We start from the raw sequence: 26,389 nt of genomic DNA on the forward strand, positions 1-26,389 counted from the left end.
GGCATACCTACCGGATCTTCTTTCTACACAAATTAGTCAAAACAAGACAAAGTTGACATTTATTATTAAAAATAAAACCGCATGAGTTTTCTTGATGTCATAAACTGTCAGAATCAGCTTTTGTTGCGTTCATTTATGTGCTAAAATAGTGACTTTGAGAGCTGTTAATCCGGTACAATGGAAGTCAATGGACCCTATTTTTTTTTCTTAAATTGCTAATAAACAACACAACGGAGCGAAATAACTCATGGAATGGAATAGTTTGCCCATAATAAGGTAAGAAAACAACCCAAACCTCTAAAAACCCTTTAAGTATGCAAATTAGTTAGTGTATCGTGGTTAGAATGTCAACAAACACTGTTCTCAAAGGGAGACGGAATGGAAGGATAGGATATATATTTAATAACAATAATAATAAGGGAAACATGAGTAATGAGCAAAGTAAAAGAGCAAAGTAAAATAATATGGAAATGCAATTTATAATGAATATAAATGTATTATATATGAATATTATTACAACCCCTATCACAGTGTATTTATTAAACTAATACTATGTATAAATAGGCCAAGCATGTAGGCACTGGCTGTGAATAAGGACAGTTTTTATAAAGTGATGCAAAGTGTCATGAATGGCGGACTCATCTTCAAAGTGCAGTTCCTTTCACAACAATTTGTACTTACAGCTGACGTCACTAAAGTCAATGAGGGTTCAGGACTCAGGGCTTGAGGGAGGCAATTGGGATTGGGCCTGATGATTATTTACCTTGCTTATTTTAATTAGCTCTGGGTAAGATTGTCTGCTAAATGTCTAATTGGTAAATTACAATTGTAAATTGACAAAGTGTAACATGTGGTCATTGTCATATTGTGTGATTGTGTGACTATATGCTTATATCTATGATTTGTCATAAATGTGTAGAAGGAGAAGTAGTCCGCACACTGTTTCGTAGCTCCCACAGGAAATGTATTTATTTAAGGATGACGTTTTGACCCCTTATGGGTCTTCGTCAGGCATGAGTACAACAAAGTAGGCGTGTTATATACAGATAGGGGCAAGTTTAACACTGAACAAGCCACTGTTTTCAATGACGATAATTACACTGACACACCCACGTCGTCTATGAAGTCAGGCTGAGTAGTGTCAAGCCAAGAATAGAAAGTTATAATATATAAAAGTCAAGGGTAAGGTGGTACAGACTGAGGTACAGAAAGACTGATTTACTGCAACCAAACACAATATAACACTGCAAAAAAGAAAATCAAAACACAGCCTACATGAAGTGACCAGAATAAGGAAAATAATACATGTGTGGATTACTTGAAAGGAAGAGGAAAATAAATCCTCGTATCAGAGGTGAAATTGACCAATACATTTGCAAAAAGCTCTAACTAAAGTGGTTCTTCCCCTGTATGCATCCTCATGTGTGTTTTAAGAGTACCCACTGCAGCAAAGCTTTTGTTACAAACTTCACACGTAAATGGCTTTGCCCCTGCATGAGTACTCATGTGGTAAATTAGATTATTCCTATAACTATAGCTTTTGCTGCAAACTTTACAAGCAAAGGGCTTTTCCCCTGTATGAGTCCTCATGTGAGCTTTTAGGCTACCCATTTGAGTCATACCTTTCCCACAAACATCACATGTAAAGGGCTTTTCTCCTGTATGAGTCCTGATGTGCAATTTTAGTAAATCTTTACGATCAAAGCCTCTGCTACAAACTTTACAAGTAAATGGTTTTTCCATGTCCCCCATATGAGTGGGCATGTGGTAAGTTAGACCACGCTTAGTACCAAAGCCTTTGCTACAAACTTTACAAGTAAATGGTTTTCCCCCCGTATGAGTGGACATGTGGTTAGTTAGAACATGCTTAAGACCAAAGCCTTTGCTACAAACTTTACAAGTAAATGGCTTTTCCCCTGTATGAGTCCTCATGTGCTGGTTAAGATGTGAATTCGAATTACACATTATGCCACACTCTGTACAACTAAACCTTTTCTTCCCTGTGTGACTCCTAATGGAATCAGTTTTTTGTGTTGTTTTCAGATCCTGGGACAGCTTGTTGCTCAACGACCAGGCTTGACCTTTCACATTTTGTGTCTTGTGTGATGTCGGTGTGTTTAAATCTGATGGACCTTCCCTGGTCTCATCACTGTCTTCAGTGTCTGATTCAGAAGAGTTTAAAGACAGGAGCTGGTTATCACTAGTTGGCTCCCACTCATCACTGTCAGATGCATTGTCCGATTCAGAAGAGTGTAAAGAGAGGAGCTGGTTATCACCAGTTGGTTGTGATGTTCCACAGTCCTCTACATCAGCTTGTGTATTCATGTGTTTAGTTGAAGTGCTGGCTAGAGGCTCTGTCTCTCTGCCTTCATCATCATCATCATCATCATCACTTTGCACTGCAAGTAATGTCAAAGTTGACCTGTCATCCTTCACTGATCTTTGAAGTAGCTTCCGTTTAATCTGTAAAGACTCTGGTTCCTCCTGGACCAGACTGGACCTCCTCTCCTGATGTTCAGGGGAAAGCTCTTCTTTAGGAAAAAGATAAAATGAAAGAAATCCATTAAATGTTGAACTTACCATTTTCCATGCAGTGTTTCCTCTGTTGTACTACAAGGAAGTAAACACTTCAGACAAACATTTCCTCCAACTACCACGGGAAATGTTAGCCATGGTGATGCTCGTTCTTAACGAGCATGATGGCACACCTTCCCACTGTTTTGAGCTCCTTGCTACATTTACAAAGCTAACGTGTACATGAACGTTCAGATCTCAAATCTAGGCCCAGGCGGTGGTGTAACCGTCTGGGCACCCGACTGGTAATCCAGTCGCAGTGTGCCGCGGGTTCGACTCCCGAGCACGACACGGCCTTTACTGCATGTCTTCCCCCATCTCTCTCCCGTTTCCTGTCAGCCTACTGTCTGTCGCAAAAAATATCTTTAAAAAAAAGAAAAAGATCTCAAATCTAAAGTGCTCCAGACCCACAGGAACGCACCCAGGGTGCCGGCCCGATTCCGGCGAGCCGCCCCGCGTCCGAAACGGTTGAGAAATGGCAGAGTTACCGTGTGGGGGTCCCTCTACTGTACCCTCCACTGTACTGTACTGTACTACACTGGCACACCCAAAATCACCATTATATACAGTTAATATGTGCGTGTGTTTGTGTGTGCGTTAGGTTGCGCACAGGTGGTGAAAAACAACCATGCTGTTTTCGTGCTCAGACGCACCCAGCCACCCACCCACCCAGCCAGCCAGCAAAGACCCGCAGAAAAGTGTTCTAAATCTTCTAAACGTCATTAACATTTTTTTTGCAAAATGGGTGAAGTTTCCCTTTAATGGTAAGTATTTCATAGACTATAGTAAATTCAAAAATCCGAACTATCACTTTAAAGAAGAAAAGACAAATGCGCCATCAATTGCAAACATTTCATGTTCAACTTGAGGTTACCACAGACAGAGCCACGATCAAAGTGCAGCTTCTGTTCACTGTTCAATTGCAAATTGTTTGCCAACAAAGCAATGTGGATTTCATGTCACGAGTTCCATACTGTAGATATACAGCTCCATCTCAATGAATTAGAATATTTTGTAAGTTAATTTTCTTCCGTAATATAATTCAAAAAGTGAAACTTTCATATATTCTCAATTCATTGTGCATGAAGTGAAGTATTTAAAACCTATTTTTTTTTTTAATCTTGATGATTATGGCGTACAGCTCATGAAAATCAAAAAATCCTATCTCAATGAATTAGGATATTTTACGAGACTACTTAAAAAATATTTTTTAAACGAGAAATGTCGACCATCTGAAAAGTATATTAATGTATGCAGTTAATACTTGGTCTGGGCTACTTTTGAAAAAAATATTTCATCAATGGGGCGTGGCATGGAGGTGATCAGCCTGTTGCACTGTTGAAGTGTTATGGAAGTCCAGGTTTGCTTTGATAATTGATAACAGCCGTACATTAATTTGAATTGTTCAGTCTCATGTTCCAGGTTTGCTTTGATAATTGATAACAGCCGTAAATTAATTTGAATTGTTCAGTCTCATGTCTCACACCTTCCTGACAATACAACCTAGATTCTCTGTGGGGTTCAGGTCAGGCAAGTTGGCTGGTCAGTTAAGCACAGTAATACCATGGTCAGTACACCAGTTACTAGTAGTTTTGGCTCTGTGGGCAGGTGCCAAATCGAGCTGGAAAGGAAAATTAGCATCTCCCATGATGTCAACATACTGAAGCACAATGTACTCTAAAAGATGGCTGTGTTGAAACCATTACGTTTTCGGGAACTGCCCACAGAGTCCCGTTAGTCCGAACATGCATTAAGGTTGGCGAACATGCACTGCTCCCGTGCTTGCGGTTATGTTTAAACATGACCTAAATCATCACTGTGTTTTGTCATGTCCAGAGTCTCAACACAACCGTGTTATGATATTTACAGCACTGTGTGCCTCCGTACATAGACAAGCTTTATGTTGATGCTGATTTTCTTTTTCCAGCAGCACTTGGCACCTGCCCACAGAGCCAAAACTACACAGTGATGATTTAGGCCATGTTATCTGCATGGTGTTGGTCCACTGACAGTGAAAACTTATGGTTTCAACACAGCCATCCTTTTAAAGTTAAAGGAGAATTCCATGCTAGAAGGCTTTCTTACCTTTATTTGTAGTTGTTACGTCCTCACCAAAGAGGTCCAGGTGTTATTTAGTGCAAAACCTCCTTATTGGCTATTTCCCCTACCATAAGCCCTCAATGAATTGAATCGGAATTGAATGGGGCTATGGGGTGTTGTGCTAATTCGCTTATTTCCATCGCTCAAAATGATTATTTTTTTGTATATATCCTCAATTCATAATGTAAATAATATCCCAAGCGGCACACTTTACTACTTATTTCGATGGAAATAAGCGAATTAGCATAACACCCTTTAGCCCCATTCAATTCCCATTCAATGCAATGTAATTAATTGAGGGCTTATGGTAGGGGAAATAGCCAATAAGGAGTTTTTGCACAAAAAACACCTGGACCTCTTTGGTGGGGACGTAACAACTACAAAGAAAGGTAAGAAAGCATTCTAGCATGGAATTCTCCTTTAAAGTTAATCCTGTGTGCTAAATCTGTTGCCAATGCCATGTCTGCTTATTATAAGCGTCTTTGTCCCCAAAAACCTGATCGGAGTACATCTAATTTTACTGTAAATACTTTTATTGTCTCTCGTTAATGCATGACATATCCTGTATTAATGATCGGATCTTCAAGTGTTGTACATGCATTTAAACTGGATTAGGCAACCTGCAAACAGAAATGGCATGCTTAATTTACACAAAATGGCACTGTACGGGGGTTGACACTAATGGTTGCCCCACTGACCGTGGCAAGTAAATAACACATTTGGGCGAGTGAAGTTTGTTTTCAGGTTGCCCGGTAGCCCGACTGCAAAGCAAGTGCATTCCATCTTCATTAAACATTATTGGCTATAGAGGGTATCGCGTGACATCATCATCATCATACCTGGAAGTTATGCGGGAATGCCTACCCCCATCTGACCTAGAAGAATGTATCGGCTGCTATAGTATGACTTTAAGGCTTCACTCACACTGTCACAACAGAATGTTGTAGAGCTGATGAATGAGACTTGTTGACTGTTGCAAGCTCGCAATTAATTTCCAATGGGAGTCACGTGGTTGTATGAGGGGGGGGGGGGGGGGGGGCAGTCAAAACACATACAACATACATAGATCAGCTTGTAGGCAAAAATGTTGTATCAAACCATGTGACTTCCATTGGAAATGCATTGGGGCGGCCATGACACTTACAACTTGCTTACATCTACCATGCAACATTGTTGTATGCTAGATGCTAGATGCTAGATTGAGGCCTTAGACTCGAATTAATTAGTGATGCTTATTTTTATTTATTTATTTTTACCTGAGAGAGTGTGGCACCTTGTCTTCCCATGTAGTAATGTCAACGTTGACACATCAACCTCCTCTTCCATGTTCTCGTCTTTAATGTGTGTAGGTTGTGGTTCCTCCTTGACCAGACTGGACCTCCTCTCCTCATGTTGTGAGGGTTGTGGTTCCTCCTTGACCAGACTGGACCTCCTCTCGTCATGTTGTGAGGGTTGTGGTTCCTCCTGGACCAGACTGGACCTCCTCTCCTCATGTTGTGGTTCCTCCTTGACCAGACTGGACCTCCTCTCCTCATGTTGTGGTTCCTCCTTGACCAGACTGGACCTCCTCTCCTCATGTTCAGGGGAAACCTCTTTACACACAGACACAAGGAGGAGAGAAGAAACCTCTTTACAGAGAAGAAAGTGAAGCCAGGCTTTCAACATTAATCAAGATGTCAAAAGAAGACATAGAATTAACTCGGCAGCCATATCCTTCCCACAACGAATGAAAAGATGTGTGAAGATATTATGGGTACAGTAATAAAACCATAGCAAGATGAGGTGCTGATCTGCTCCACAGGTACTGCGACAAACATCCAACATTGTGTGCCAAACTCCAGGAAAATGTAGCCTGGCTTCTAAATGACTAAAGTTACACTGTTGAATGTGAACGCAATGTGCATGTTTTGCAGACACTATCCAATCGATAAGGATTTAAAATATGGAGTCAACTTACAAACTCACAAGGCATCGTGATCTGACGCATTGTGACCTTGTAGATCGGCTCTTTTCGGTGCGGGATACGGCACCAAAAACAACGTTTTAACTTTACATGATCAGATTGATATCTATATAGCGAAAGAAGTAGAGAGGTCATCTTTGATTACATCTGTTACACATATTAAGTAATGAAGGAGGTTCTTCAATCTGGTGCAATACATTTACGTTTATTTTACTACACTGATACTTTCAGCTGTCTGTCATACAATACAGTCAATAGAAACTGTAAAGAGTAAAATACTCTTTATCTGTCTAAACGCACCATTCCAATAGTTATAAACACAAATACCTTTGTTATAAAGTACATCATATTTCAAGTGCAGAACCAGGCAAGGATCTAGTCCTACACCTACAACCCGAGTGGAATAGTAAGAGAGTGGCGACACGCTTTGATCTCGCCGCAAAGCGGGTGCCTTTTGGCTATAGTTCCACGCATTGGAACTATTCCATTGAGATAGAATGAGCACTTCTGCATTCCATTGTTACAATGGGAGTCAACGCTAGTGTTGCCACTCTCTTACTATTCCACTCGGCCTACAACATAGCAGAATAAAATAAAACGTACTGGTTTCCAGGTGGTCGTCAGGTTCCTGTTTCTGTACAGTGCAGGCTGGTTGAGGAGAACTCATGTTCACCTGCAGGCTGGACTCCACACACTGGTCTGGAATGAACAATGAAGGAATTGAATTGGAGGACTTAAACATAAAGAAAGTAAAAAATATGAAACGTGGAATGCCTGAGAAATAGCCTATACAGTAGCATATGTATAATAGTGTCATCTTGTGATATGGTGTGATAAGAATAGCTGCAGATCATTTATAATCATTCTGGCACCTCAGTACGCATCACCAGACAGCACAAACACTCATCCTCTTAATTTGAACACAAACCGTTACATCCATTTATTAAGAATCAAAAGTGAAAGTGTGAATACAGAAAAAGAATCATGTCATAATCGTATCTGACGAATATGATATACAATTAATGAACTGACGTCAATGCAAAATACAAAACCTGAACTAGCTTCTCTGTGAGACTAGTTATTTATGTAACATCAATTCACTGCAAAAAAATTCAACTAGCAAAAATGAAATAATGTAACATGAAATGTCTCTTTTTTACAATAACTTTAAACATACACAGATGAAATGAAGCACAAAAGCTTATCTTCCTATTCCTCATTCACATCTGCTGATCATCACACACACACAGACCGGATCTTCAAGTGTTGTACATGCATTAAATACCATTTAAACTGGATTAGGCAACCTGCAAAAAGAAATGGCATGCTTAATTTACACAAAATGGCTAAAGGGACACTGTATGGGGGTTGACACTAATGGTTGCCCCACTGCCCGTGGCAAGTAAATAACACATTTGGGCGAGTGGAGTTTGTTTTCAGGCATTCCATCTTCATTACATTATATAGACTAGAGGGTATCGCGTGACATCTTCATACCTGGAAGTTATGCGGGAATGCCCCATCTGACCTAGAAGAATGTATGGGCTGCTTAGCCCCTCTTGGGACCCTCCGTAAAGTTTCAGAAACTTACTTTACGTAGGGTCCATATGCATTTATTCCACGCGTTATGGTACACAGATGTACATACCCTCCGTGCAGGCCGTGCTGCGGCCTTTTGGTGGTGGTGAGATGTTTCAAAAGAAGCATAAATCGGCTATAGGAGACTAGCCTGGTATCCAGCCTGCTTCGCTACGTTCGGCGGATTTTTTTTTCTCTCTTCGCTTATCAGTCTGGAAAGCCTCCCATTGGGAGGTTTTGCAGAACTACACTAGAACTACATATGTTACGTAGTCAACGTCGTTGCTGATTGGATGTTGTTCCAACGAATGAGAGTAGCGTTAGGCAACCTACGTCATCAGCCAGCGCCACCCTCCATGCTTTTCACACTGTTGTAGCTGCGCTTTGCTATGACGTCTCACTGGTGCTTTGTCCCGCCCCGCACCACAGACCAATCAGAAGCCACGTTAGGTTTCGAAGCTTTTGGCATGTCCCGCCTCCCTTGGAGATAGGAGGCTTTCCAGACTGATAAGCGAAGAGAGAAAAAAAAATCCGCCGAACGTAGCGAAGCAGGCTGGATACCAGGCTAATAGGAGACAACGGGAGAGAAATTAAATTTGGCGCAGAAGCCGTAAAGTATTTTTTTTGACCGTTTTGGCTGCTCTGAAATTCTCTCGTCCTTCCTTCCTTGACTTCCTTATTGACTTCCCATTGTACCGCCTCCCGCACCAGGACTGGCTAGCTGAGACAGAGCAGATCAGAGGCAGGAACGTAGGGACGCGCAGCTAGCTGGAGGCGGTACAATGGGAAGTCAAGGAAGGAAGGAAGAGAGAATTTCAGAGCAGCCAAAACGGTCAAACAAAGTAAAAAATACTTAACGGCTTCTGCGCCAAATTAAATTTCTCACATTTCCGTTGTCTCCTATAGCCGATTTATGCTTCTTTTGAATCATCTCACCACCACCAAAAGGCTGCAGCACAGCCTGCACGGAGGGTATGTAGCCTACATCTGTGTACCATAACGCGTGGAATAAATGCATAGGGACCCTACGTAAAGTAACATCCAAATTTCAGAAACTTTACGGAAGGTCCCGAGAGAGGCTATGGGCTGCTATAGTATGACGTTTAGACTCAAATTAATTAGTGATACTTATTTTTTTACCTGAGAGTGTGTGGCACATTGTCTTCCCATTTAGTAATGTCAATGTTGACACATCAGCCTCCTCTTCCATGGTCTCCTCTTTAATGTGTGGAGGTTGTGGTTCCTCCTTGACCAGACTGGACCTCCTCTCCTCATGTTCAGCGGAAACCTCTTTACACACAGACACAAGGAGAAGAGAAGAGCTATAGCATTTCTAAATGTATGACATTTATTCTCCTATTATTTGATTTGTCAGCTTAACAAACCTGGTCTGTATAATATGACTTGTGGCTGTAAAAGGACGTCCAGAAGTTTGTCTTGTCTCTTCAGCAGAGTTTCTAGTGTCTCCATCTCTCTCTGGAAGAGGCTGAACATGAATCCTGCAGCAGTGCTGAGGCGCTCCAACACAAACACTCCGACAAGCATTCTACCTCGTTTGTAAGACATTTTTCACCACGCTGATTTGTTCCTCGCCGCCATGAAAAACAACACACATGCACAACAACGTGGTTCACGCATGCGCACTAGCAGCAGCGTCTTCTTTGCTTTACGGAAGATGGCAACCATGGCAACCAGTTTTTGGTGCATTACCGCCACCTTGTGACCCAAATCTTGGATCAACCTAAAATCTACCTTTACTACTATATCAAATCCCTCTTCCAACCAATACGTGGTTATGTGGCACTGCTAAAAAAATATGATAACTAGTCCTTACACGTTCAAATATATGAACACCAAATTATGTACAGTGTGGGTACAGCGATGTAATAGATCCTATTATTGATGTATGTATTTTGAGGTGTAGGCCTGATTAATCAGTCTGGTGTCAGAGGCGCTTGCCCGGTGTTGGGTGAAATCACCCCTCAGCTAAACACCCGCGTGCCACTTGCCCGTGGGGTGCATACGTTGATTAGACATACCAACAGTCCTACAGTCATTAGTCCGACAACAATGTTGCACCCCGACATGCGCTGCAGGTTAAAAGTAACCCGTGCTGCGGGTTTAAAATCACCCGTGGCTCCCGACATGTGTTGCGGGTTAAAAGTAACCCGTGGTGGGTTAAATATCACCGTGCCGCCAGCGTGCGGTTAGGGTTAGGTTAGGGTTTTGGGTAGGGTCTCGGACTTGACTGCATAGGACTGTTGGTATGTATAACCACATTGCCGTTTTTAGCCCAAGAGTGTTTTTTGTGCAAAACTAATGGATTCAGAATAATGAAACTTTGACATTTTTGCCTTTATATAGGATGTCAATGGTGGTCACAAATAAACCCTATTTATTTGTCCCAGGGACCCCACACGGTAACTCTGTAATTTCTCAACCATTTCGGACGCGGGGCGGCTCTCCGGAACCGGGCCAGCCCCCTAGGCACGTTCCTGGTGGTCTGGATGTCCCAGGGACCCCCAGGGACCCCCCCCCCCCCCCCCCGGGGACCCCCACATGATATCTGTCATTTCTCGACCGTTTCGGACGCGGTGCGGAACCGGGCCAGTCCCCTGGGCATGTTCCTGGTGGTCTGGATGTTCCGGGTACCCCCCGGGGACCCCCAGGGACCTCCACATGGTAACTCTGTCAGTTCTTGACCGACCACTTCGGACGCGTGGCGGCTCGCCGGAACCGGGCCGGCACCGTGGCCGCGTTCCTGTGGGTCTGGAACTTCCGCGGACCCCCGGGGGACCCCCACACGGAGTTGCACCACTCACTTCACACAGGTGTGATTGTTTAATGCAAAATGAGTTAATAGCACAGGCAGACTTAAGAGCATATATCTAACAGGGAGATATAATTAACAATAGATGCCACATTTATATGGATAAATTCATGAATCAATCGTGGTTTCATTCACCTGTGTCAGTTGTTTTCAACCCGTTTCATTTCAAGGGCCATTATTTATTTGGCTTTTGAGCCACCGCCCACCATTTGATGACATTTAGCCTCTCAGACCCAAAACTAAAGAATATGTTGTTGTCGTTGGATTAGATTTGGTCTACAATTCCATGCTTTTGGCAAACGTTTATCAAAATAACAATTCTTCTACATTCTACATATACAATTGTGTAGACTTCTTGTAAATGAAGCAATGCAGATGTTTAACCCCTTTTGGACTGAATTAATTTCTAATGATGAAAAAAATAATTTATTTGTGTTTCTGCCATCAATCAGATGCTATATTAAGTTGAGATACTCAATTTGAATTTAGCACAAACAATAATATAAATGTAGGTATGTGCCAAATTTGGCACATTAGGCTATTAGGGTTATTATACTATTACACTATTTTCACAATTACACTATTATACTAATTATACTAATTACACTATTACTCTTATTACACCTATTACACTAGTACACGTATTACACTTATTATACGTATTACACTATTACACTTATTGCACTATTACACTATTACCCCATTACACTATTACATGTATTACACTATTGCACTTATTACACTATTACACTTATTACACTATTACAGTTACTACTATCTCTATGATGTGATGCCATGTCCTAGTGCCTGATGGGTCAAATTTGTCCCAAACAGACAGTAGTCCTAGTGCCTGATGGGTCAAATTTGTCCCAAACAGACATTGCCAAATATCTCAGACAAAAGTAAGGTCAAATGTAATCTACTTCAATATTTCTATAGTTGAATCATCGAGTTAGCTGGTGTGTATTTTTATTTTAGCACAACTAAACTCAGATTTGGGCAGTAAGTCTTACACCAGCTATAGAGCCATGTGCTGTCATCTTTTTCAAATGAATGTAATTTATTCTCCAAACCACTTGATGGCGCCAAAATGCTTCCAGTCCTACCTTGGCATGTGCCAAAACTGACCCTTCTTTTTCTACATCGCCTATATTTGGCCATTAACTGGTATGTGCCAAATTTGACCCAGTCGTCCAAAAGGGGTAATGTAACTCTTGAGAGCGTAAAGTGACACAAAATGGACCATTTGGTTTAATTTTACATTCTCAAGAGTTACAAATCTATAAGAGTCCATTTGGTTATAAACTCTTCATCGGTCAGCTGGGGACCACCTGGAACCCTCTCAAGGACCACTGGTTTTCCCACTACCTGGACCACTGGTTGAAAACCACTTATAGCGTGCTATTTAAGTTTACAACAGGAACATGAACGTGAGCTATAATATGAATCGTCATGTAACATCTGAGGTGACAAATCTGAGGCGCCAACGCAGTAACATAGACAACAGTGCCTCTCTCTCTCTCTCTCTCTGCCTCGCAGAGCGAGCGCGAGGCACAATAGTGTCGTTTTACATCCCATAGCCCGAGGTTTTTTTTGATTGATTGATTGAAATATTTATTAACAGTTTGCAGAATTACAGTACATTTCAAGCACAAACTCAATACAAAGGCTGTTAACTGTGAGTGGACGACCCAATTAAGCATTAAACTTGTTTCCAATAGGGTCCACCATGTTCAATTCATCAAAAACATTTAGAGACGTACAAATAGACACTTCTATATAGACAAAGAACAGAACAGGAATTCATCATAATGGAGGTAAAAAGGGAAAAGAAACATATACAGTGAGGGAAAAAAGGGGTGGGCGGTGGGGGGGATTCACATTCAGCTCCGTTCATTTGTTTGTTTTCCTTGGAGGAGCTGGTTGGGTCTCCAAGTCGGCTCCGTGGCCGTACCTTGAGTTGGCTGTGTGGCCGTGACCGTATCGAGGGAGGATGGTAGACTGTAATTGGCTGAGATACAAGCAGCCTCTGTTTGACTGGAATTTTCACAATAAAGGACGCTGGGGGGAAGAAGCCATTTCATGACGTCTTTAATAACAGTTAATTGTTCTGAGAGAGGTTGAAGGGGTGGGGGTTAATGGGTAACAGAAAAAAAAAACAATGCATGTCGTCGGTACATTCCTCATCTCCTTGAGATCACAATCTCGTCGACCGCCTCCCTCTCCTTTCACTGAACATTTTGGCAACAGATTTTGGTCATGCAGGTCCCACTCCCTCGACCTCATTTCAGTCAGAGTTTAAGTCTGCTGTTTTGGCGTGCATCCCAAGTCCACCTTCAGAGCAGGTTGATGTTATATGGGAATTTATGAAGGAAATAAGCTAATATCGGCTATTTCCACCATGCATACTCTGTTAAAGTTTAAATTAGGTCTTAAGTTCATTGTTGCAAGTGATTGACCAACATTCACTTAGACGTCACTCATAGCCATGTTTGTTTCTTAGATAGTTTTGTCCTGACCACAAATTATACAAATATAATATAACAATAAAATAAAGATAATAATAAACTTTATTTGTATATTTGAGCATCTTTTCATGACATGAAATGCAGCTCAAAGTGCTTTACAAAGCAAGAGAAATAAAGAAAAGTAAAGACAAAACATTAAAATAATAGCAGTTATGCAATACAGTGAGGACATGAATAACAACTTTTAATGTTAAAAGCTCAACTGAAAGCAAGAGTGTAGAAGTAGGTCTTGAGCAATAATGTCTACAGAGGCTGCCTGTCGAACGTATAGTGGGAGTTTGTTTCACGCCGTCGGTCCGTAGAAGCAGAAAGCTGCTTCACCTTGTTTTTTAGTTGCCACTTTTTAGGCACATTGATCAGGTCACCAGTGGAGGACCACTATTACCTGATTTTCTTGAGGCCCAACAGTGTTATTTAGACAGATGCCAGGTTCATGGTTCACATGGTGTCCGAGTTCATTGAGGCCCTACCTACACCATCTCTCTGCATTCTAAGGCCCCAATCCCAATCCGCTCCCTTGCTGACTCAATGAGCCCTCACTGACTTAGCTGCACGTTCATGTGAAATCTGCGAGGGCTTGAGGGATGTCCCATTTGAAATCGGTAAGTCAGTAAGGGCTCAGCCCCGCCCCTTTATGTGCCCTTTGCGAAAGTCAGCATTGATGCCGAATTTGGCTGACTTTGGCAAAGAAATTACCCACAGTTCATAGCATTCATGAGGGGATCCTCCGAACGTCACTCATTTAAAGGGTAAGACCACTTTTTTAGAGGTTTGGGTTGTTTTCTTACCTTATTATGGGCAAACTAGTCCATTCCATGAGTTATTTCGCTCCGTTGTGTTGTTTATTAGAAATTTGAGAAATAAAAAAAGTCGCTCATTGACTTCCATTGTAACGGGGAAACAGCTCTCAAAGTCAGTCTTTTAGCACATGAATCAACGCAACAAAAGCTGATTCTGACAGTTTATGACACCAGGAAAACTCATGCGGTTTTATTTTCGTCTTTTAAGATAGATTTATAAAGTTACTATTTTAGTCGGAGATAGACTGAAGCAGTGCTACGGCGTTCCCAACTCTCGCGGGTCGTCTTGCGAGGTTGTTTGTAAACGGAAGTCTCCACGCTGTTTGAGATGCATCCAGCTGCAGCCTCGCATATGAGCAGTCCCAGACACAGACACTTTACACACTTCTTCTAAAGTGTCTTCTAAAGTGTCTCCCTCAAACACGTCCACTGTGTATGTTTTTAGTGACAAGCGGACGAGATCAAATCCATGTGTGTAAACACATGGATCCCCGTCATTTCCAATAAGGAAGTGGTGTACAGTTTTGGTCCAATCAGATCGTTTTTCACAGCAGTGATTCGGTCGGCGTAGGCATACCTACCGGATCTTCTTTCTACACAAATTAGTCAAAACAAGACAAAGTTGACATTTTTTATTAAAAATAAAACCGCATGAGTTTTCCTCATGTCATAAACTGTCAGAATCAGCTTTTGTTGCGTTCATTTATGTGCTAAAATAGTGACTTTGAGAGCTGTTAATCCGGTACAATGGAAGTCAATGGACCCTATTTTTTCTTCTTAAATTGCTAATAAACAACACAACGGAGCGAAATAACTCATGGAATGGAATAGTTTGCCCATAATAAGGTAAGAAAACAACCCAAACCTCTAAAAACCCTATGCAAATTAGTTAGTGTATCGTGGTTAGAATGTCAACAAACACTGTTCTCAAAGGGAGACGGAATGGAAGGATAGGATATATATTTAATAACAATAATAATAAGGGAAACATGAGTAATGAGCAAAGTAAAAGAGCAAAGTAAAAGAATATGTAAATGCAATTTATAATGAATATAAATGTATTATATATGAATATTATTACAACCCCTATCACAGTGTATTTATTAAACTAATACTAAAATAGACATGATAGACATGTATAAATAGGCCAAGCATGTAGGCACTGGCTGTGAATAAGGACAGTTCTTATAAAGTGATGCAAAGTGTCATGAATGGCGGACTCATCTTCAAAGTGCAGTTCCTTTCACAACAATTTGTACTTACAGCTGACGTCACTAAAGTCAATGAGGGTTCAGGACTCAGGGCTTGAGGGAGGCAATTGGGATTGGGCCTGATGATTATTTACCTTGCTTATTTTAATTAGCTCTGGGTAAGATTGTCTGCTAAAAGTCTAATTGGTAAATTACAATTGTAAATTGACAAAGTTTAACATGTGGTAATTGTCATATTGTGTGATTGTGTGACTATATGCTTATATCTATGATTTGTCATAAATGTGTAGAAGGAGAAGTAGTCCGCACACGGTTTCGTAGCTCCCACAGGAAATGTATTTATTTAAGGATGACGTTTTGACCCCTTATGGGTCTTCGTCAGGCATGAGTACAACAACGTAGGCGTGTTATATACAGATAGGGGCAAGTTTAACACTGAACAAGCCACTGTTTGCAATGACGATAATTACACTGACACACCCACCACGTCTATGAAGTCAGGCTGAGTAGTGTCAAGCCAAGAATAGAAAGTTATAATATATAAAAGTCAAGGGTAAGGTGGTACAGACTGAGGTACAGAAAGACTGATTTACTGCAACCAAACACAATATAACACTGCAAAAAAGAAAATCAAAACACAGCCTACATGAAGTGACCAGAATAAGGAAAATAATAAATGTGTGGATTACTTGAAAGGAAGAGGAAAATAAATCCTCGTATCAGAGGTGAAATTGACCAATACATTTGCAAAAAGCTCTAACTAAAGTGGTTCTTCCCCTGTATGCATCCTCATGTGTGTTTTAAGAGTACCCACTGCAGCAAAGCTTTTGTTACAAACTTCACAAGTAAATGGCTTTGCCCCTGCATGAGTCCTCATGTGGTAAATTAGATTATTCCTATAACTATAGCTTTTTCTGCAAAACTTTACAAGCAAAGGGGGTTTCCCCTGTATGACTCCTCATGTGAACGTTTAGACTACTAATTGTAGACATAGCTTTCCCACAAACATCACATGTAAAGGGATTTTCTCCTGTATGAGTCCTCATGTGCACTTTTAGATAACTTTTACGATCAAAGCCACTGCTACAAACTTTACAAGTAAATGTTTTTTCCATTTCCTCCATATGAGTGGGCATGTGGTAATTTAGACCAGTCTTACTAGCATAGCCTTTGCTACAAACCTTACAGGTAAAGGGCTTTTCTCCTGTATGAGTCCTCATGTGCTGTAATAGATGAGCTTTTAAACGAAAGCCTTTGCTACAAACTTTACAAGTAAATGGCTTTTCCCCTGTATGAGTCCTCATGTGAGCTTTTAGACTACCCATTTGAGACATACTTTTCCCACAAACATCACATGTAAAGGGCTTTTCTCCTGTATGAGTCCTCAAGTGCAATTTTAGTAAATATTTACGATCAAAGCCTCTGCTACAAACTTTACAAGTAAATGGTTTTTCCATGTCCCCTATATGAGTGGGCATGTGGTAAGTTAGACCACGCTTAGTACCAAAGCCTTTGCTACAAACTTTACAAGTAAAGGGCTTTTCCCCTGTATGAGTCCTCATGTGGTAAGTTAGATTATTCTTATAACGAAAGCCTTTGCTACAAACTTTACAAGCAAAGGGCTTTTCCCCTGTATGAGTCCTCATGTGAGCTTTTAGACTACCCATTTGAGACATACTTTTCCCACAAACATCACATGTAAAGGGCTTTTCTCCTGTATGAGTCCTCAAGTGCAATTTTAGTAAATATTTACGATCAAAGCCTCTGCTACAAACTTTACAAGTAAATGGTTTTTCCATGTCCCCTATATGAGTGGGCATGTGGTAAGTTAGACCACGCTTAGTACCAAAGCCTTTGCTACAAACTTTACAAGTAAAGGGCTTTTCCCCTGTATGAGTCCTCATGTGCTCCATTAGAGAAGCTTTAAAACCAAAGACTTTGCTACAAACATTACAAGTAAAGGGCTTTTCCCCTGTATGACTTCTCATGTGAATTTTTAGATAACTATTATGACTAAAGCCTTTGCTACAAACTTTACAAGTAAATGGTTTTTCCCCTGTATGAGTCCTCATGTGAGCTTTTAGACTACCCATTTGAGACATACTTTTCCCACAAACATCACATGTAAAGGGCTTTTCTCCTGTATGAGTGGTATGTGGTTTTCCCCCCGTATGAGTGGTCATGTGGTAAGTTAGACAATGCTTAAGACCAAAGCCTTTGCTACAAACATTACAAGCAAAAGGCTTTTCCCCTGTATGCATCCGCATGTGTCTCTTAAAGGACCACTTCACCACTTTTCAACTTCTCTTCCTATAATTGGTCCTAACTAATGTTCATGATAAAATACCACCATTTTTTCCTACTCAGTCTGTGTCTCATAGGAAGGCTGTGGGCAGTTCAGAAACCCGTCCACCAGTGACATCATCGATGGTGAATCCAAGCTAATAGAAACGGCAGGCTTTCTTTTCCTGAAAAGTTGCAATGCAAAAGTTGAAGCCATCGTTCTCACGATAATAAAAATCTAAATATATTTTAAAACAAATCTTGTTTAAAAAAAATCTGCCTAATGATGATGTCACTGGTGGACGGGTGTCCGAACTGCCCAAAGCCCTATGAGACACAGACTGAGTAGGAAAAAATGGTGGTGTTTTATCATGAACATTAGTGAGGACCAATTATATGAAGAGATGTTGAAAAGTGGTGAAGTGGTCCTTTAAGAGTACTCCCTGCAGCAAAGCTTTTGCTACAAACTTTACAAGTAAATGGCTTTTCCCCTGTATGAGTCCTCATGTGCTGGTTAAGATGTGAATTCGAATTACACATTATGCCACACTCTGTACAACTAAACCTTTTCTTCCCTGTGTGACTCCTAATGGAATCAGTTTTTTTTGTTGTTTTCAGATCCTGGGACAGCTTGTTGCTCAACGACCAGGCTTGACCTTTCACATTTTGTGTCTTGTGTGATGTCGGTGTGTTTAAATCTGATGGACCTTCCCTGGTCTCATCACTGTCTTCAGTGTCAGATTTATTGTCTGATTCAGAAGAGTTTAAAGACAGGAGCTGGTTATCACTAGTTGGCTCCCACTCATCACTGTCAGATGCATTGTCTGATTCAGAAGAGTGTAAAGAGAGGAGCTGGTTATCACCAGTTGGTTGTGATGTTCCACAGTCCTCTACATCAGCTTGTGTATTCATGTGTTTAGTTGAAGTGCTGGCTAGAGGCTCTGTCTCTCTGCCTTCATCATCATCATCATCACTTTGCACTGCAAGTAATGTCAATGTTGACCCGTCATCCTCCACTGATCTTTGAAGTAGCTTCCGTTTAATCTGTAAAGACTCTGGTTCCTCCTGGACCAGACTGGACCTCCTCTCCTGATGTTCAGGGGAAAGCTCTTCTTTAGGAAAAAGATAAAATGAAAGAAATCCATTAAATGTTGAACTTAACATTTTCCATGCAGTGTTTCCTCTGTTGTACTACAAGGAAGTAAACACTTCAGACAAACATTTCCTCCAACTACCACGGGAGATGTTAGCCATGGTGATGCTCGTTCTTAACAAGCATGATGGCTTGTGCAATACACCTCCCAACCGATAGGGGTGCGTAGTTGAAAGCATGGTGAAAGACTGAGAAACTGGCTGGCGGTGGGATAAAAAAAAACACCCGTGTGAAGTAAGTAGTGCAACTCCGTGTGGGGGTCCCCGGGGGGGAGGGGGTTCCAGAAATGACAGAGTTACCGTGTGGGGGTCCCTCTAGTACCCTCCACTGTACTGTACTACACTGGCACACCCAAAATCACCATATATACAGTGTGTTTGTGTGTGCTTTAGGTTGCGCACAGGTGGTGAAAAACAACCATACTGTTTTCGTGCTCAGACGCAGCCACCCACCCACCCAGCCAGCCAGCCACCCACCCACATAGTCACTTAAAAACATTTTTATTGAACAACGCATAATGCAAATCCACCCGAGCAAAATTCTAACATCTGTGGCCCCGGGGTGAGCACTTTATATTTGAAATCTGAATGTTTATGTAGATTTAAATGTTGTAAATGTAGCAAGGTGCCCAAAACAGGCTGCAGTAGCGTCATAACAGTAACGTCACTCATTCATCCACGATATGTATTCTACTGTACTCTGTATTGGACTGTACTCTGTACTGTGCTCTGTAGTGAAATAGGAATGTTGCTGGAGTGGCTGAATAATGGATTACGGATGTAAACGGCAGAGACAAGATGAAGACATGGTTAGTGGAAATGTTAGCGTTTTGTGCTAACCGTCCTTTGCGGGTCCCGGGAGCCGAGGCGGGACCCCGAGGAGTCCCGTCAGATTCACGGTTTAGCTAAGCTGTAAATAAGCTGTAAAAAACAGGTTGTGTTCTTATGTTGAGCTGCTAATTTTCAGTGAAGTCACATTCATATGAAGTTGTTGACTCATCCACATTACAGCGTACAACAGTATAAGGCATAACAAAATAATACTTTCGTCTCCGGTTGCTGACCGACTCTATTAAATATGCATGACCCAGATGATTTTATTGGCATTTGGTGAAAACATAAAAATAAAATCTGAATCCGACCGAGTCAGACCAAAAAGGTATATATGGATGCAGCCCAACAAAACGTACACCTGCCCAAAGCCAAAGTAGCCCAGAACAAAAAGGAGGAGTTGTTTAACGACGTACTCGACTTACTACGAGAGAGAAAAGTCAGCTTCTCCGTCCCGGAGAGCACGACGGGTGGATCCCATCTGCTGACTGTAAGTTCAGTTGATGTTACTGTGTACTGGTTTGTCTTGCGCTGACTTGAATGAAAGCAACCATGACAACTCTCCTGTGTATCCCATTCCCCACACATGGATAAAGAAGAGAGCAAAGTAGGAGCTTTTTTTTCTCTCACCCACTACTGCAGCGCACAGCCTGCAGGAAGGCTCTCTCTCTCTCTCTCTCTCTCTCTCTCTTTAATGGTAATTGGTCAATACGTTATATTATTTCTATATAGACCACATGTATGTCTGCCTGGCTGGGTCAGGTCTCTCGGAATGTTGAGAGAATCCTTGCTACGCATCCTTCCCGCGAAAAAATAAATATATATATAAAATAAATTCCCTACCGACTCAGCCCAGAAATGACAGCCAACCAGAGACCAAACTATTATTTTGTTAGGCCTAAAAACATTAATCAAGATGTCAGAAGACATACAATTAACGCGGCAGCCATATCCTTCCCACAAAGGATGAAATGATGTGTGTGAAAATATTATGGGTACAGTAAATAAAACATAGAAAGATGAGGTGCCGATCTACAGACAGTGTCTGTCCACAGGTACTGCGACAAACATCCAACATTGGGTGCCAAACTCCAGGAAAATGTAGCCTGGCTTCTAAATGACTAAAGTTACACTGTCATGTCCACAACAGACACTGGGCTCACTGTTCAAATCTAAAATATCTAAAACCACATATTACACACATAAAGACCCCCAGAAAAGTGTTCTAAATCTTCTAAACGTCATTAACATTTTTTTTGCAAAATGGGTGTAGTTTCCATTTAATGGTAAGTATTTCATAGACTATATTAAATCCAAAAATCCGAACTATCACTTTAAAGCAGAAAAGACAAATGTGCCATCAATTGCAAACATTTCATGTTCAACTTGAGGTTACCACCGACAGCCACGATCAAAGTGCAGCTTCTGTTCAACAAAGCAATGTGGATTTCATGTCACGAGTTCCATAGATATACAGCGCCATCTCAATGAATTTTCTTCCGTAATATAATTCAAAAAGTGAAACTTTCATATATTCTCAATTCATTGTGCATGAAGTGAAGTATTTAAAACCTTTTTTTGTTTTAATCTTGATGATTATGGCGTACAGCTCATGAAAATCAAGAAAATCCTATCTCAATGAATTAGGATAATTTACGAGACTAATGTCGACCATCTGAAAAGTATATTAATGTATGCAGTTAATACTTGGTCTGGGCTACTTTTGAACAAATTATTTCATCAATGGGGCGTGGCATGGAGGTGATCAGCCTGTGGCACTGTTGAAGTGTTATGGAAGTCCAGGTTTGCTTTGATAATTGATAACAGCCGTACATTAATTTGAATTGTTCAGTCTCATGTTCCAGGTTTGCTTTGATAATTGATAACAGCCGTAAATTAATTTGAATTGTTCAGTCTCATGTCTCACACCTTCCTGACAATACAACCTAGATTCTCTGTGGGGTTCAGGTCAGGCAAGTTGGCTGGTCAGTTAAGCACAGTAATACCATGGTCAGTACACCAGTTACTAGTAGTTTTGGCTCTGTGGGCACTGGGCAGGTGCCAAATCGAGCTGGAAAGGAAAATTAGCATCTCCCATGATGTCAACATACTGAAGCACAATGTACTCTAAAAGATGGCTGTGTTGAAACCATTGTTAAGTTTTCGGGAACTGCCCACAGAGTCCCGTTAGTCCGAACATGCATTAAGGTTGGCGAACATGCACTGCTCCCGTGCTTGCGGTTATGTTTAAACATGACCTAAATCATCACTGTGTTTTGTCATGTCCAGAGTCTCAACACAACCGTGTTATGATATTTTACAGCACTGTGTGCCTCCGTACATAGACAAGTTTATGTTGATGCTGATTTACCTTTTCCAGCAGCACTTGGCACCTGCCCACAGAGCCAAAACAACACAGTGATGATTTAGGCCATGTTATCTGCATGGTGTTGGTCCACTGACAGTGAAAACTTATGGTTTCAACACAGCCATCCTTTTAAAGTTAAAGGAGAATTCCATGCTAGAAGGCTTGCTTACCTTTATTTGTAGTTGGTACGTCCTCACCAAAGAGGTCCAGGTGTTATTTTGTGCAAAACCTCCTTATTGGCTATTTCCCCTACCATAAGCCCTCAATGAATTGAATGGGAATTGAATGGAGCTATGGGGTGTTGTGCTAATTCGCTTATTTCCATCGCTCAAAATGATTATTTTTTTGTATATATCCTCAATTCATAATGTAAATAATATCCCAAGCGGCACACTTTACTACTTATTTCGATGGAAATAAGCGAATTAGCATAACACCCCATAGCCCCATTCAATTCCCATTCAATGCAATGCAATTCATTGAGGGCTTATGGTAGGGGAAATAGCCAATAAGGAGTTTTTGCACAAAACACACCTGGACCTCTTTGGTGGGGACGTAACAACTACAAAGAAAGGTAAGAAAGCATTCTAGCTTGGAATTCTCCTTTAAAGTTAATCCTGTGTGCTAAATCTGTTGCCAATGCCATGTCTGCTTATTATAAGCGTCTTTGTCCCAAAAAACCTGATCAGAGTACCTCTAATTTTACTGTAAATACTTGTATTGTCTCTCGTTAATGCATGACATATTCTGTATTGATGATCGGATCTTCAAGTGTTGTACATTTGTTGTGCATTTAAACTGGATTAGGCAACCTACAAACAGAAATGGCATGCTTAATTTACACAAAATGGCTAAAGGGACACTTTACGGTTGCCCCACTGCCCGTGGCAAGTAAATAACACATTTGGGCGAGTGGAGTTTGTTTTCAGGTTGCCCGGTAGCCCGACTGCAAAGCAAGTGCATTCCATCTTCATTAAACATTATTGGCTATAGAGCGTCGCAGTCCCGCCCCCTACCATGGCCCAGGAAATGATTCTCCGTTCATTTTTTGTTGTTTTTCATCTTTGTAATTATTTGTTTGGTCCAAAATATTGTGTTTGTTGTCATGAGTTGTCACGACTCGAGGTGGCTTTGTCCGCGGCGTAACCGTCTTTAAATAAATACTTTTTGAAATGTCTATGAGGAAAATGAATGGAGAATCATTTCCTGGGCCATGGTAGGGGGCGGGACTGCGACGCTCTAGAGGGTATCGCGTGACATCATCATCATCATACCTGGTCGTTATGCGGGAATGCCTACCCCCATCTGACCTAGAAGAATGTATGGGCTGCTATAGTATGACTTTAAGGCTTCACTCACACTGTCACAACAGAATGTTGTATAGCTGATGCATGTTGACTGTTGCAAGCTCGCAATTAATTTCCAATGGGAGTCACGTGGTTTGAAGAGACAAACGTGTTGTATGAGGGGGAGGGGGGCAGTCAAAACACATACAACATACATAGATCAGCTTGTAGGCAAAAATGTTGTATCAAACCATGTGACTTCCATTGGAAATGCATTGGGGCGGCCATGACACATAACTTGCTTACATCTACCATGCAACATTGTTGTATGCTAGATGTATAGGTGTAATTGAGGCCTTAGACTCAAATTAATTAGTGATGCTTATTTTTATGTATTTATTTTTACCTGAGAGAGTGTGGCACCTTGTCTTCCCATGTAGTAATGTCAACGTTGACACATCAGCCTCCTCTTCCATGTTCTCGTCTTTAATGTGTGTAGGTTGTGGTTCCTCCTTGACCAGACTGGACCTCCTCTCCTCATGTTGTGGTTCCTCCTTGACCAGACTGGACCACCTCTCCTCATGTTGTGAGGGTTGTGGTTCCTCCTTGACCAGACTGGACCTCCTCTCCTCATGTTGTGAGGGTTGTGGTTCCTCCTTGACCAGACTGGACCGCCTCTCCTCATGTTCAGGGGAAACCTCTTTACACACAGACACAAGGAGGAGAGAAGAAACCTCTTTACACACAGACACAAGGAGGAGAGAAGAGCTATGGCATCAGCACAACTACAAGTGCTTTTCTAAATGTATGACATGTACAGTATTCTCCTATTTGTTGATTTGCCACCAGGGGGTCCTTCGCGGGTCCCGGGAGCCAAGGCGGGACCCCGAGGAGTCCCATCAGATTCATGGTTTAGCTAAGCTGTAAATAAGCTGTAAATGAAATCACAAAAAAACGGGCTGTGTTGACATTGTTATGTTGAGCTGCTGATTTTCAGTGAAGTCACATTCATATGAAGTTGTTGACTCATCCACATTACAGCGTACAACAGGATAAAAACAAAAGTGAAGCCAGGCTTTCAACATGAATCAAGATGTCAGAAGACATAGAATGAACGCGGCAGCCATATCCTTCCCACAAAGGATGAAATGATGTGTGAAAATATTATGGGTACAGTAATAAAACCATAGAAAGATGAGGTGCTGATCTGCAGACAGTGTCTGTCCACAGGTACTGCGACAAACATCCAACATTGTGTGCCAAACTCTAGGAAAATGTAGCCTGGCTTCTAAATGACTAAAGTTACACTGTTGAATGTGAACGCAATGTGCATGTTTTGCAGCCACTATCCAATCGATAAGGATTTAAAATATGGAGCCAACTTACAAACTCACAAGGCATCGTGATCGGACGCATTGTGACCTTGTAGATCGGCTCTTTTCGGTGCGGGACACGGCACCAAAAACAACATTTTAACTTTACATGATCAGATAGAGATAGAGAGGTCATCTTTGATTACATCTGTTACACATATTAAGTAATGAAGGAGGTACTTCAATGTGGTGCAACACATTTACATTTATTTTACTGCACTGATCTGAATACTACTTCCAGCTGTCTGTCATACAATACAGTCAATAGAAATCAGTACAGTAACTGTAAAGAGTAAAATACTCTTTATCTGTCTAAACGCACCATTCCAATAGTTATAAACACAAATACCTTTGTTATAAAGTACATCATATTTCAAGTGCAGAACCAGGCAAGGATCTAGTCCTACACCTACAACCCGAGTGGAATAGTAAGAGAGTGGCGACACACTTTGATCTCGCCGCAAAGCGGGTGCCTTTTGGCTATAGTTCCACGCATTGGAACTACCGGTATTCCATTGAGATAGAATGAGCACTTCCGCATTCCATTGTTACAATGGGAGTCAACGCTAGTGTTTCCACTCTCTTACTATTCCACTCGGCCTACAACATAGCAGAATAAAATAAAACGTACTGGTTTCCAGGTGGTCGTCAGGTTCCTGTTTCTGTACAGTGCAGGCTGGTTGTGGAGAACTCATGTTCACCTGCAGGCTGGACTCCACACACTGGTCTGGAATGAAGGAATTGAATTGGAGGACTTAAACATAAAGAAAGTAAAAAATATGAAACGTGGAATGCCTGAGAAATAGCCTATACAGTAGCATATGTATAATAGTGGCATCTTGTGATATGGTGTGATAAGAATAGCTGCAGATCATTTATAATCATTCTGGCACCTGAGTAAGTGTATGTGTACGCATCACCAGACAGCACAAACACTCATCCTCTTAATTTGAACACAAACTGAAAGTGTGAATACAGAAAAATAATCATGTCATAATCTTATCTGACAAATATGATATACAATTAATGAACTGACGTCAATGCAAAATACAAAACCTGAACTAGCTTCTCTGTGAGACTAGTTATTTATGTAACATCAATTCACTGCAAAAAAATTAAATAATGTAACATGAAATGTCTCTTTTTTACAATAACTTTAAACATACACAGATGAAATGAAGCACAAAAGCTTATCTTCCTATTCCTCATTCACATCTGCTGATCATCACACACACACAGACCGGATCTTCAAGTGTTGTACATGCATTAAATACCATTTAAACTGGATTAGGCAACCTGCAAACAGAAATGGCATGCTTAATTTACACAAAATGGCTAAAGGGACACTGTATGGGGGTTGACACTAATGGTTGCCCCACTGCCCGTGGCAAGTAAATAACACATTTGGGCGAGTGGAGTTTGTTTTCAGGCATTCCATTTTCATTACATTATATAGACTAGAGGGTATCGCGTGACATCTTCATACCTGGAAGTTATGCGGGAATGCCCCAT

At 41.2% G+C, this 26,389-nt stretch overlaps 1 protein-coding gene across 1 annotated transcript in view; it reads right to left on the bottom strand.

The window, feature by feature from the left end:
- Positions 1-9,837, bottom strand: part of LOC306919563 (uncharacterized protein) — a gene marked incomplete at its 3' end in the record, with an annotated part of 35,400 nt that extends 25,563 nt beyond the window's left edge. The window contains exons 1-4 of the mRNA XM_079532325.1: positions 9,601-9,837; positions 9,356-9,505; positions 7,241-7,336; positions 5,931-6,266 (exon numbers count right to left, since the gene is read on the bottom strand). Of these exons, the coding sequence (XP_079388451.1) occupies positions 5,931-6,266; positions 7,241-7,336; positions 9,356-9,505; positions 9,601-9,781 (763 nt within the window). The 5' untranslated portion in view covers positions 9,782-9,837. The remainder of the gene's footprint in view (positions 1-5,930; positions 6,267-7,240; positions 7,337-9,355; positions 9,506-9,600) is intronic.
- Positions 9,838-26,389: the final 16,552 nt, after the last annotated feature.

This window comes from Electrona antarctica, assembly GCF_951216825.1.
Source record: "Electrona antarctica genome assembly, contig: scaffold_26, whole genome shotgun sequence".
NCBI lineage: Eukaryota > Metazoa > Chordata > Actinopteri > Myctophiformes > Myctophidae > Electrona > Electrona antarctica.